Below are 14,870 nucleotides of genomic sequence, written 5' to 3'. Positions count from 1 at the left end.
TTGTTTTTGTTTTTGTTTTTAACTAAATGAACTTCTTAGTAAAGATCTTGAAGTACCCACTCTTGAAATTTCAAAACATTGAAGGGAAACATCTATGTGCAGGAAAAATTGGTATGTAGGCCCAGTGAGGTTTTACCATGTCCCGAATGTCTCTAACCTATCTGGAACACTAGTGTATGAACACAAAGGTGGACTGTTATTTCTTGTCATTTCTCATCTTCACCCTGTGTCTTCTGTAAAAAATCAAGAGGAGGCTGGAAAGCTTCAGAAATATAGAAAGAACTCAAGGAAGGGCTGGGAGGATGTCCCCAAAGTTGAGTGATTTTTGATTTTTTAGGGAAACAAAGTTAGTTCCCAGTATCCATGTGGGAACCCCCCCCACACACACACAGAGGGAGAGAGAGAGCGAGAGAGAGAGAGAGAGAGAGAGAGAGGCACACACATATACACAATCACAAATAAAATAAAATCTCTTTTAATAAAAAGAATGCACAGATGTTAGAGCTATCTTTTAATAGGATGCTGGACCACATACTGAGTTTAAAAATCTGCAAAGGAAACAAAAGGTGAAACTTTAACTCTTTCAATATTTATTGCTTTAAAAATATATAGTGGATATAGTGGGTGCTTTCGGTAAGTCTGGGATGAAGTTTTGGATCGAAATTGTTCTACTTAATGATATCATGCTTCTGAGGGTTTCCAAGGGTCACCAGCTCTCATAGCTGCCCTGTTCACTTCCTGATTCTTTGCCGCAAAACTACCATTATCCAGGAGAACCAATAGTCTCCCAAGAATTGAGTATGTGAAATAGCTTCACATCCAAAAAGAAAAAGACAATAGCCATTTGACATTCTCAAAGACCTCTGTACATTATAGCTCCTGAAATGAAAGCTGAAATTATCTTTGGAGTGTTGTCCTAATGGACTATGTTGAAAGTCAATGAAACCACTTAATCTTGATTTTTGTAATAAGGTGGAACGATGCCACACCACAGTGGTGTGTGTTACACAATCAGGTGAAAAGAGTAAAAAGAAGATGAGCATGCTTGCCAAGGGCAAAACAAGTGCAGTGCAGTCCCCACTGCTAATTAGAGCAGAATGAAACCAATGTGGAAAACAGATTGATGCAAAGGTTGATGTGGATTGTACATATTTTGTGTTACAGATCTACTATTTTCCTGAAACTGTGACCTTGGGACATCTCACTTCTACTTGGTATTTACCTTGTAGTGAAAGGGTCACAATTGTAAACTTACTCAAAATTTGACTGACAGTGTTTACCACTGGTCCACAGCAATACTGATGTCTGTTATTGGCCATTTACTGTGTGTTCCCTTATAAACAAATGGCCTGATCAGTTTTGCTTTATGTAGAATGTGGGTTTCAGCAGAGGATCTGCTGAAAAAGGAATTAGTGAAACTGTTCATAAAATTATCTAGATAAGACTGAATTTTGAAGCTCAGACAAGAATGTTAAGGTTTTAAGAGGGAACATGTTTAGACAGGTTTTATAGAGCAGCACTAGTTTGCAAGGAATGTAACACTATCCTAATATTTGCCCCACTATGAATCTATCCCTCAATTTATTATTATGGTTTCATATCATAACACATTTCGACTAGGATTTCCATTAATTTATTTGGAAAATAACATGATGAGTAGTTCAGCTCCTCAAAAGTCACAGATATTATTTAGGAAACAAAAGCCAGGTCGGCTCCAGTAGTTAGTCATCCTTCCACAGACAACAGTATTGGAGACAAGCAGATAAACTGAGGCAGTTACAATAATTGAAGGTAATTTTGTTGAAAAAGCAATTAACTTTTGTGAATCAATTGCTATGTCCCTTTTCCCAACTCCCATATTTTCAAATCACTGGAAAACTATGTAAGGTAATAATCTTAAAGGTCAATTTGAGAGCGAGGGAGGTAGCTCAGCTTATAGAGCTATGTAAACAGGAGGCCCTAAATTCAACACACATGTAAAATGTCTGGGGACACCCTTGTGATCCTTTAATTCCAGCACTGGGGAAGGAAAGATAGGTAAGATTCCTGAAGGTCATTAGCATGCCAGCTTAGACAACTCAATGAACTTCAATTTCTGTGAGAGACCCTGTCTCAAAAAAAAATTAACAAGGAAAAACATTCCATGCTGCTCGCTCCCCTCTCTGTCTGTCTGTCTCTCTCTGTCTCTCTCTCTCTCACACACACACACACACACACACATACACACACTCACATACTCACACACATACACACCATACACATAAGTTATCTGAAAGTATATCATTTCCCCAAAAGTGGAATCTACATTGTGTGTGTGTGTGTGTGTTACATGAAAGCACAGAAGGAACTATGTGGATGGAGAATGCAGGCCAAGGTCAAAATGGAGGCAGGTGGGAAGGAACAAAACAAGGAAATGGAAGGGAAGTATGACAAAGTTACATGATGTTATATATTTCTCTACCATGTAGGTTCTGTCTACCTACATATGCATTGTGTATCTATTGGCATGAGAGCAGAAGGGAATTCATTTGGGAAATAGCAGGCACAAAGGTTTATAAGGTGACAAGGGATGGGAGAATATGAGCAAAGTACATATTCTTGTCTCCAGTGCTACAATGAAACTCATTTTCTTTTTTAATCATCTTTTCTCATTTTACACAATGCCAGTTCCCACTCCCTCCGCTCCAGCTGCTACGCCTCCTTCCCTACACCACCCCTATCTACTACTCGGAGAGGGTAGGGCTTCCTTCTATTCTCAGTAAATAATTTTAATAGAATATGGCATTTATTATAATTAAGCACGAGATGGGACCTTTAGTGGGTCCCCAGGCAAGTAAGGAACAAATGGCAGGTCGGATACAGACAGAGACTTACAGACAGAACGTGGAATGTTTAGTGGTGGAAGGTAAGAGAAAAAGGGAAGGAGAGGGAGAAGAAAAGAGATAGGCAGAGACAGACAGGCAGCTGCCTCTTCAAGAAGTGGCAGAAAAGAGAGGAGAGAGAAAGTGGGTGGAGTTTGTCTCTTAGAGAGACCCTTGCACCTGGGTACAGAACCAGGGCATTGCTTGCCTTGAGCAGAGGCACTGTGCCAGGTTCCCAAGGGGTGGGGCCAGGCCTGTGACACAGTCATCTCAGAATATAGCCTGGCTCCTGAGTACAGGCCTTAGAAGACCCTCGGCAGCTCACAGTGTTATGGAGCACAGGGGACCTACCTTTCACATTCTGTCTGTCCAGGTCTGTCAGATCTTCTGCCTGGAATCTATCCTCCTCTCCTCTATTTTAAAGAGCTTACTCATCCTGCCTCTGACAACAGATGTCTTGTTTCTCCTGTGAAGCCTCTCTTGGACACGGTAGATAGAGCTCTAGCTCCCTCCCCAGACTTCTATTGCTGCTATCCAAATCCATCTCTTGGTCAACCAGGAATTAGCTTCCACACAGCTCCCATTTTCATCTGGTAATTCTTTTTTTCTGGAGAAAGAGATGATGCTTAGTCCATCCCAACTCCAGAGCTTAATCTGTGACCTGGCAGACAATAGGCATTCTATAAATGTTTGCAACATGAGGGAGTAATTGAGTCAATGAATAAAACACACACGATAAATTGATAGTTTTTTTCCAATATGGACAGAATTAAGCCATTATTATAATTTCTAAATCAGAAAGCTTGCTTACCCACTGATTCAGCATTTATTATGAGCTATTGCAATTCAAATGGAAGATTAGAAGAGTACACCTGACATTGTTCCTGTTTTGAAGAGACTCTGTCTAGCTCATGGGAATTACAGATACCACATGGAGGCATGTGTAGAATTCATCACCAGTCATAAAGGGGTATCACTCAAAGGGTTTATAGAGTGATGGAGAAAAGCATTCTACAGAAATGAGGCTGGGGGAGCAAAGCATGAAGAACAATAGTCTTGTATACTTTCAAAGAATTAATTGAAGCTCAACATTCCTGTAGTGGGGGTGAGAGGAAGAACAGGAAAAGAAATGGAGGCAGAGACAGTGCCAGGTGGAGATGCTACTCAGGTAACAGGGTGCAACGTCTATTCAAGGTCCTTACCCTGAAATACCCAGAGAAATGTGAAACAAGACTACGATTTGTGTGGCTAGTGGTCTGGGGGGAAATGTGCACTGTGGAGAGAGAAGGTTAGCAGCAAACTTAGTTCGAGGACAGCAATGCTATCTCAGTAGGGTCTATACCGTATTTGCATTTTAAAACTGAATTTGAACTAAACACAGAGACACTGAATTATTTGTAGATATCAGAATGAAGAGATCTTATTTTTTTTTAAAGTCCCATTAAGGAAGCTCAGAGGCCCGGTGCTCAAGTCCCATAATCCACAGGCAGTACATGAAACCCTGTTAACTCCAGTTCCAGGGAATACTGTGTCCTCTTTTGGCTCCTGAAGATACTACATGCATGTGATACCAACATACTTGGAAGCAAAGCACCCACCCACATACATTTTAAATTAATAAATATTTTTCTTCCTTTTTTATTTAAGTTAGAAACAAGTTTTCTTCACATGTCAATCGCAGCTCCCTCTCCCTCCCCTCCTCCCTTGTTCCCCCACCAGACCCCTCAGTACCCCACCCAATCTCCACTAGGATCCCCAGGGAGGGTGAGGCCCTCGATGGTGTATCTCCAGAGTCTGTCACTTCATCCAGGGCAGGGCCTAGGCCCTCCCACAAGAGTCCAAGGTGAGAGAGCATTCCTCATTGTGGGATGGGAAGCCAAAGTCTATTTGTATGCCAGGGATAAATACTACCCAAGGCCCCATAGATTACCCTCTGTCAGATGTGGGGTTAGTGAATATCATTTCCCAATCTGTGAGTTGCTTTTTGTCTTGCTGATTGTGTCCTTTGCCTTACAAAAGCTTCTCAGGTTCAGCAGGTCCCATTTATTAATTGTCGTTCTTAGTGTCTGTGCTACTGGAGTTATGTTCAGGAAGCTGTCTCCTGTACCAATTCTTTCAAGGGTACCTCCCACTTTCTCTTCTAAGAGGTTCAGTGTGGCTGGATTTATGTTGATGTCTTTGATCCATTTCGACTTAAGTTTTGTGCATGGCGATAGACATGAATCTATATGCAGTCTTCTACATGCCAGCCTCCCATTACGCCAGCACCATTTGTTGAAGACACTTCTTTTTTCCATTGTATAATTTTAGCTTCTTTTGTGTATGGGTTAATGTCGGGGTGTTCAATTCTATTCCATTGGTCTACCTGTCTATTTTTGTGCCAATACCAAGCTGTTTTTAGGGCTATAGCTCTGTAATACAGCTTGAAGTCAGGGATGATGATTCCTCCAGAAGTTGCCTTGTTGAACAGGGTTGTTTTGTCTATCCTGGGTCTTTTGTATTTCCGTATAGTTGAGAATTGCTCTTTCAAGGTCTGTGAAGAATTGTGCTGGGATTTTAATGGGGATTATGTTAAATCTGTATATTGCTTTCGGTAAGATTGCCATTTTTACTCTGTTGATCCTACTTATCCAAGAGCACGGGAGATCTTTCCATTTTCAGATGTCTTTTTTAATTTCTATCTTTAAAGAATCAAAGTTCTTGTGATACAGGTCTTTCACTTGTTTGTTTAGTGTTATCCCAAGATATTTTATGTTGTTTATGGCTACTGTAAAGGGCGATGTTTCTTTGATTTCTTTCTCAGCCCTTTTGTCATCTGTATATTGTAGGGCTACTGATTTTCTTGAGTTGATCTTGTATCCTGTCACTTTGCTGAAGGTATTTATCAGCTGTAAGAGTTCCCTGGTAGAGTTTTTTGGGTCACTTATGCAAACTATCATATCAAAATGAACCCTAAGAAGCCCAGCCCTGGCCAGGCAATGAGGTATGCTGATAGTATGAGTCCTTGACATCAGGAAATGGCAATGTCTCTTTATCTCTGTGAGGTTTCTTACCCAAACCTATTACCTCGGTATAATCATGAGAATATCATCAGACAGATCCAAAATATGTGCCCTAGAAAAATAGTCAACCAATATTTTCAAAAAGTTTCAAGATTATAAAACCAAGAGAAATCTGAGAAACTGGCAATTCACAGACAAGAAGATCCTAGAGACATAATAACTGCACATAATGTGGTCTGGATGTGACCTAACCCCTGAGCAGCTGTCTGGAAGAGAACCAAAATGTTGAATAACCCAAGACAAGTACAAAAATAGCATCTATATGATTTCTTATCTAAGTGAAACTTAGATAACAGAGATAAAGTGTATACAGTATATGGAAACAATATGCATTAATTGCCCAGTTTTTCTGTGATTCTACTATTTCAAAATATATATAATACATGATTTTAGTGTATGACTTAAGCTGGAAATTGCATTGGTTGAAAAGTAATGTTGATAAGAACGGCAGATATGAGCAAAGGGGGCAAGACCATGCTGGGGAAACCCACAGAAACAGCTAACTGGGAGCTCAAAGACCCCAAATTGAAAGCTGGGAAACTAGCATAAGACCAAACCAGGCCCCCTGAATGTGGGTGGGGCCTGGGTAGTTTATGGAGCTTCTGGCAGTGGAACCAGTATTTATCCCTAATGCATGAATGGGCTTTGGGAGCCCATTCCCTATGGAGGGATACTCTCAGCCTAGATACACTGGGAAGGGCCTAGGTCCTGCCCCAAATGATGTGACACACTTTGATGATTCCTCATGGGAGGCCTCACCTTCCCTGGGGAGTGAATGAGGGGTAGGATGGGGGGGTGTAGGATAAATGGGAGGACAGGAGGGGGAGGGAACTGGGATTGGTATGTAAAATGAGATTGTTTTTAATTTAAATAAAAATTAATTTAAAAAGAAAGGCAGATATGAACCAGAACTTTCCAAAAGGATTCCAATACATAAATATTTCCCAGCTTGGTAAACGGTGATGTCTACATAACCTTACTAGAGGAAGCTACTTAGACTTTGTGACCATCAGCTGGGATGGTCACAAAAATGGGTAGTAGACGACCTAATTTACCTCATTTTGTCCTTCGCTGACTTTACTTTATCTCTTTAATGTTTTGTGATCTAGAATCACCTTCAGGAATGACACGATCAATAGGTATCTTCATAGCAACAGACCAGAACAACAGTGAGTCTTTCAGGACAGACATACCATGATGAGATCACACCCCACAGGAGTACACCTCCTGGACACCAGTCTGCCCAGTCAAGTAAGTGATGGCAGCTAAAGTGCTTTCCCCCTAAGCCTCTGCAGAATTGGAAATGTGATAACAGCTAATCAGACCTCTGGTTTGCTCGGTCAGGTTTGCCAACTCCACCCTGTCCTCGCTAGCCTTTCTGCAAAATATCAATATTCCTTTTAGTCCTCCAGGTTCTGACTTAAGCTCACTGACCTCCTTCACCTTTTCTTCAGGATATGCTGCATCCATTAAATCTCTCTTCTCTGTCTTAATTAAGGTGCTGATCATCATTTTTTACTGTTGTATCAAGATGAGAAGCTAAGACTAATAATTTGGGACACCAGAGCCAGAACTTTGTCTTTAGACCCAGTGACTAGTCATTTGGGATGTAACTATCTCTGACACAGGGTAATCTTAAATGCTTTGCAAGGTTTCATGAGCGGATGGACAAAGATAGGTTTCAGTTTTCCATGACCACTCCCATTTTATTTTCCAGACACGTGCAAATATCACTGAGAAGCTGAGATTCGATAGTGGCCTTACTTCCTGCCCACTGGGTCACTCATGATCTTTCCAAGTCCCCTGGTAAGTTTGTTTAAATATCTACTGAAGGACTTGCCATGATTTGGTCACTCCAAGTGTGGCTTGCTTCTGCTCACAGCCTTCTGCAAGGTTGGCACTTAAGCTTCCTTACCTCTTTATCCATATCACTTGAATGCAGAGCTCAAATCAGAGTCTCACAGGTGATTAAAGCCATGTGGCACTAGGAGTCACCCCATTAAATTTAACCATTTGTGTATTTGAGAAAGATAAAAAATACTGGCCTTGATTTGGCTACCCAAAGCAAATATAGAAACTCATCTCCCCCCCAGTCTCTAAGACAGCCAGTCAAAGGTTGTAAATATAAGGGTAATTTTTAAAATGGGTAAAAACTTAGAAACAAAAAGGTGGGAATATGTTAATAAATGGTGTTTCACTTCCAAATGTTTAAGTGGCATCATGAAGTTGACTAAGTTACTGATCCCAAGTTTAAATTTTGAGGTTTAACTCATCTCCTGACTATTTAATCCTCAAATTTGTAGTCTATGTTGGTGCTACATAACAAGAAGTCTGTGTTTGTGGTCCCTTTTTTTGCTCCATTCTCTTTCGATTTCTTAGAAAAAAAAGTATCTACTTGACTTCTGAGAAGGGTACATTCTTAGTTCTCCAAAATGAATCCACCCTCCATTTTCAAAGATGGGAGGGAATATAAGCTTAAAACTCAGAGGAAGTAATTAAAGAACAGCGAAGGAAGTGGTTCTAAAAACAGAAGCATATTTTTAAGAAGCAATATTTGTGTATAATAAGAATGTGTGTTGTTATCTAGAAATCTTGTATTGAACAAGTGAACCCCACCCTGCATAGTACACACACACACACACACACACACCAACCCCCCAAAACAGAACAAAAAAACCCACAACAAAACAACAACAAAAGCCCAAGATAGATACTAACAGATATGATGAGAGTACCTGTAGAAGAGCTTCAGAAAGTCAGAAATCCTCTAAAGCCAAGGTTCTCAACCCGAGGGTCACAATTCCTCTGGGGGTCACATATCAGATATTTATAGTACGAATCACAACAGTAGCAAAAATACAGTTATGAAGTAGCAATGAAATAATTTATTGGGTGTCACCGCAGCATGAAGGGCAGAAGAACCATTGTTCTCAAGAGACAGATGGGGTTGAGATACCCTGGTAAGCCGCTCAAATGCCCTGCCCCCTCTCTCATTGCCTTCAGTTTCTGTACAGTAGTTAGTAAAGCCAGACAAGTGTGGTGCTGACTGATTCCTTTTGAGGACTTCCTGAGTCACAATCATAGAATAGTCATTGCTAATTTACCCCTACTGTCTTTGAGTTGTGTGCCTGTAGGTTACTGAGCCCCCTGACAATACATATTTAGTGTTCATTTTGTGCCAACACCAAAATTCACCACTCCTATGCTTTCTGGATCACTGTCTGATTGCTCTGTTGCTTCACTTGGGAAAGTGCGGTGTGGCATCTGTGAGGAGCCACTGGGTGAAATGAAGTTACAACTAGATTGTGTTGAAAGGGAACTAGAATGTCAAAGAAAACTTTCTAAGTCTGACTGTAGCTGAACTAAATAAAATCATGGTCTCTCTTGAAAGATATGATGAACCTGTGCTGTGCAAGACTAGGCATCCTTGGAGAAGACTTCATTCCCACTGGGCAAGGTCAGATCTGCAGCAGTATTTTTCGTCCTTCTCCCAGCCATGGCTATGCATTCCCCCCATCCTCGTTGTTGAACTCTGAAGATCTCGATGGAAATGAACGTGGTTGCACCTCATTCTCCATTCAGGGTCCAAATAACAACTTAAAATGGACCTGCTTATGATATGCCTGTTTTAAGTATTATCAGCTCATGTTTTGCTTCAGTTTCCCTAGCAATCCATGCCAGATCATCTCCGTGTCATCAACGAGAGAAGACAAAAAGACTGACCCTGGTTTTCTGAAGGCCACACAGCTCACAACTGGGAATGCTAAGCTTTGGATCCTGATGAGTTGTCACTCAAAGCCCGTGTTCTTTCATGCTGGCTCCCCTGAAATCAGTATGACAAACAATTTCACCTAAAGATAAAATGGATCATTCGCCAGTGATATTTCATACCGCTTGCCACAGTCTTTGGCTCCACTCCTTAAAACTGTTTTAGCCTTCCTACTAGGTCATTCGATTTCTACACTGGGTCGTTCCTTAATTTCATTTATTGCTCTATTTATGAGAGGTGGCTGAATTAAGATTAAAAATTTATGATTGAAGCCATCTTTAGAGGAATTAAAAATAAAGGTCTGAGGCTAAAATGGCCTTATACAACTAAAGATTCACCAATACATTAGCCCAGAAGAATAATCACAGGACACTAAAGCAACTAAAGTTCTCTTTTATAAGAAATTAGAAAGAAGATGTTTTCCTGAAGTAAACGAAGCGTTTGACTCACTATACATTAAGAATAGAAATATAATACTAATGGGCTTTGCCACAGTAACTGCATTTTCTATCTGTGCCTATGCTTAATATTCAGGTTTCCATTTAAATCAATATCATTTACTTTGCAGTAAAACACACTTGAATTCCATTAGAACACACACACACACACACACATACACACACACACACACACACACAGAGAGGGAGAGGGAGAGAGAGAGAGAGAGAGAGAGAGAGAGAGAGAGAGAGAGAGAGAGAGAGAGAGAGAGAGTGACAGAGGTGGAAATGAGTCAGCCATTTTCTTTGCCAAGATTCAAATTCACTTTGCTGTCTATAAACAAGATTCAAGCAATCCAACAATTTAATTGGCTGTTCTGTAAATTGCAGGCTGACAACCACATAAACAAAGGCTAGGAAAGTGTACAGGGACCTCCAATCATCCCCTGCCATTTTTATGATAATCTTCAGAACTTTCTACTTATCTGATCGTAAAGCACTAGATTATACTGTGAGGGAAAAGTAGGTTTTTTGATGAAAATATCAACTTCTGTCATTTTAAAGTACAAATACACATCTTAAATTTATGACTGATCCATGCAGTTATAAAAGTGTGATGAGCACAGAATATCTAAAACATATCACCATGTCAAAAAAAAAAACCGAGTTCCTCTGAGAACCTCTGATTTGAAAAAATAGCTTTCTATTATGTGTGGTAGATAATTGTTACATTGTGGCAGTCGGAACTGAGTATCAACCAGAGGGACACCCGTGTGCTCCAGGGCACCCTCTTTTTCCTTCTGCATTTTGTTCCGTTTGATAGATTTGTCACAGACTTGGATTAAGAATATGAAGGAGAAATTTATTTTCTCTGTGGATGGCACACCACTGAGATAATTGAAAACATAATGGATGATAGAATCAGGAGACAAACTATGATATGTCAGTCCAACGACCCAGCTCTAAAAGCAGAAAGTCCTATTGAGATGACAGTGCTGGAGTAAAAAAGACTTACAATTTTGCTGTGAGAATTGATTAGAGAATATGGAAATCAGTACAAAAAGAGGTTCAGAAACTTTAGATTCAGAGTCAGTTTACTATGTGTCAACAATGTATACGGATGCTAGCAAAAACTAATCAGATGTCTGTTGCACTAAGAATTAAGTTTTGGGGGATAAAGAAAGTTTCAGGCATAATTGTCTCTTTGCTTTTTGTTGTTTTGTTTTCTGTTTGTTTGTTTCACAACTCTATACTGTCTGTGTTGGTGCTTTGTACTCCCTGCAAACCATTTCCTCTCACATATTACAATGTTCCACAGCAGTCTGAAGAACTCTATATTTTGGGGCAACTGTATTAATGTGTTTAAGATCTCAAGGACACTCCCTTTGTTCAGTCACCCTCCTTATGATCAAATCCCCTCACTGCGCTCACAACAGACCTTGTGTTACAATAGACCATATGTTATGGTTCAGTTAGTCTTCAGACACACATTCCCAGCTCTTAGCAACAGATAGATGGATGATATCATTTCTTTTCTTCTATCATAGCTGAAAACTCACAGCGATATTCACTAGGTCACTTGTATCAAAGCTCAGATCCCTTCTTGAAAGCTCAGCTGTACTTCCTTCAGGCTGTACCTCATTGCTATAGATGGTGGTTGTTGAAAAACAATGGTTCCACAGTACAAAGTTATATAAAAATGCTTCCATAAAACTCACTTCCTTAAAGGCTAGAATCCCACATTCTTAAGATATTTGAGAGCTAAAAATAATGAGCACCATGGCCCCTTAGGTCTTGGAGTTTAAGATTTTCCTTTCAAAATAATATATTCTCCGAGGACATGAGGACTACTTTATTTAGCTTAAGCTATCCCAAAATAAAACAGAGGAAAGAATTGGGAAACTGCACGTATATCTTTCATTGTTGTCCATTCATGCCAAAACTGATGTGTCTTGTAGAATACAAATCACTTACAGTAAAGAAATACCTTTAAAATGCTGCACTAATCTTTAGACAGGGATGCGTAGGAATTTCAGTAATTACTTTGGGATAAACTACAATACAGATGAATGCATTATTTATTCATCCTTGTACAGACACAGCCTTTTCTAACTACATGGGATGGAAGTTTACTGAGAGTAGCTGTGGGTCCATTTATATGCCACCTCCCTGAAAGGAGAATAAAGTAGAAATGCTCACTCTTAGTTTAGACTTCTAAGCTTCCCTGCTGACTTGCGGGGTACTGAATCAGAACTGGAGGGCTATGTGATGAACCCTGAGCCAGCAGCCACGGAGCCAAGCTGGAAGGCAAGATACTGGCCTGAACAGACACAGCCTGTGTCAGGAACATTTTTGTATGAAAAAGAAAAGAAGTCTTTCTTGGAACTAGTATTGGTCAAAATACTAATACACTTAGATGTTACTTGGCAGTTCCATTTTGAAGAGAAATTCTGGGAAAATGCCAGCATCTGAGCTAGCATTCTCGGTTGTGATTTGGGCCACTGTTAGGAGTACAGCACATTGGTGCTAGACTGGGTTCAGCAGACATGCTCCTGACATAAGGCAATGAGGCAAACCTTGACATTCCATTTTCACCTAGCTCACCCTTTCCTGCTTTGCTTAAGGGGGAAAAAAAACCAACCTGATAATCATATGCCAATCAGTAAGAATAATTAAAGATTATGGGAAAATTCTCTCAAAGAAAAGATATAAGGAAAGGTAAAAGAAAAAAACTCTTTGACACAATTTTGAGAATTGATTTTTTCCATTCTCAGATTGCAGTCATCAATTCTTCAACTACAAACAATGCTTCCAAGATGTAAACATCTTCCTGATCACCACCCTGCTGAGAGTGGCAGAGCTGAGGCGAGCATAAGATCTATTAACAGCCTTAGGGACAAACAGCCTGCCAGTCCTGACATCCATCACTCATGACACCCCCAAATGGTACCTGAACAATACCTTTCATGGCAGGTGGTGTGTACACACTCTGCTTCCTTTGCTTAGGTGATGCATTCTGCGACTGCGGACAAGGAAATAGAAAGCTTTAGACATGCGTAAAAAGCATATTGCTGTCAGATGTTACATAGATAAAACTGCACTGTATCTCAAAGGGCTTTCTGATGTCTTTCTGTCAAGTAGAACTGTAACAGACATGCTCAGTGATAGCACAGAACTCCCTCTGAGCTATATAAAGTCAAAGGTCTATTTATCATGAAATTCTCATGCATTGTATTTTCCTTTTTAACATTAGTTTAACGGTATTGTGTGTAATTGTACTGCTTCATTTATTTTTTATTTGTTTGTTTGCTTATTTGTCAATTGTGTGTATATGTGTGGGTGTGCACATATCATGACACGTGTGTCTAGGTCAGAGGATAATTTGTAGAATCGCTTCTTCTCTCTCACAATGTGGGTCTGGGAGATCAAACCTGAGGTGTCAGACTTGGGTGGCAAGTGCCAGTGCCTTAACTTATTGAACCAGCTTGCCTGCCCTTAGATTAGTTTATTTTAAGGAAATAAAAGGATATTAATCTAATTGCAAGAGAAACATGGGTTCTGAGACAAAGTATACTTCAAAAATATTCCAGTAGTATATAGATACAGATATAGATTATAGGCATACACATAATATGTATGTATGTGTGTGTATTTTTTCTGCCTCTGTAATTAATGAGTGTTCCAAGGAGATTGGAGTCCTTAATTCATAAAAGAAATCCAAAACTCTCTTGAATTCCCACATTCAATCTAAGCCCTGCCTTACTCAGAATGAAAATGTTATGGTAATATTACTCTGTCTAAATGATAAGTCATTTCTAACCAAAACTTCTCCATAGCATTGTTACCTAAATACCCCAGATCAGGATTAGATTATTAAGAGGTTTTTCATTTAAAATGATAAAAGTAAGAACATACTTCATGGTCAAAACCATCATTCTATAATCATATGGAATCATCTATATATTATAGATATTATTTTTTCTTATCATGTATATGGTTCATTCACTAATCAGATAGTGTCCAAATGACTTATTAACAATGTATATTAATTGATGCAATGTAACAATACAATGCATTACTTATTTATATTTTTGACACTGATATTTATTGAAAGGATAGAAACATAGCGCTGCCTAGCACCTATAAAGCCTTGTGTTTGGTATCCATCACTTCATAAACATAGCTGTGCATGTGTGTAATCCTACCACTAGAGAGGTGAGAGAAGGAGGGTGAGAAGTTCAAGGCCAGCTACTACCATCCAGTGACACTGAGGATACATGAGACTTAGAAGCATTTTTTAAATGACATTAATTTATATCTTAATGTGATGAAAGAAAGGGTCCTAGTCAATGAGTTCTAGTGTCTAAAGTGATCTTTGCTGAGGAAAACTAAGTATAAATTGTTACAGTATATATTTGAGGGGTGGCTTTATATTTCCAATGCTTATAAGAAAGAACATAAGGTGTAGAGTTTGTAAATAGAAACTATATTTAAAGTTTAAACTTAAATTGAGGCACATTAATACAAACTAAATTGTCCTCAAAATCACATCCAGATATTGTTATTCACTGATACAATTACATCTATCAGAAAATAAAGATAAGAAAATTAAAACAAATACTTGCCCAAATGCTTAGCAAATGAAAAGGCTGACCAAGTGGTTGTTTTCTCTTTATATTGAGGATCCACTCAGGGCCTCACACACAGGCCCACTCCCCATCAAGCCATGTGCCAAGACAGC

General features: G+C 39.5%; 1 protein-coding gene across 3 annotated transcripts in view; it reads right to left on the bottom strand.

Annotated features, from left to right (window-relative positions):
* Ppp1r1c (protein phosphatase 1 regulatory inhibitor subunit 1C) overlaps positions 1-14,870 on the bottom strand; it is a 112,802-nt gene that overhangs the window by 42,329 nt on the left and 55,603 nt on the right. For 2 of the 3 annotated variants that reach the window (XM_040745689.1, XM_005064620.4), the window contains exon 4: positions 13,091-13,151. In XM_040745689.1, the coding sequence (XP_040601623.1) occupies positions 13,091-13,151 (61 nt within the window). Of the gene's footprint in view, positions 1-13,079; positions 13,152-14,870 lie in introns of all 3 variants that reach the window. The other variant, XM_040745690.1, reaches the window with a different exon arrangement.

This window comes from Mesocricetus auratus, unplaced genomic scaffold, assembly GCF_017639785.1.
Source record: "Mesocricetus auratus isolate SY011 unplaced genomic scaffold, BCM_Maur_2.0 Super-Scaffold_100004, whole genome shotgun sequence".
NCBI classification, from domain to species: Eukaryota; Metazoa; Chordata; class Mammalia; order Rodentia; family Cricetidae; genus Mesocricetus; species Mesocricetus auratus.
The sequence above is the reverse complement of the archived record's forward strand: the minus strand, read 5'-3'. Positions and strand labels throughout refer to the sequence as shown.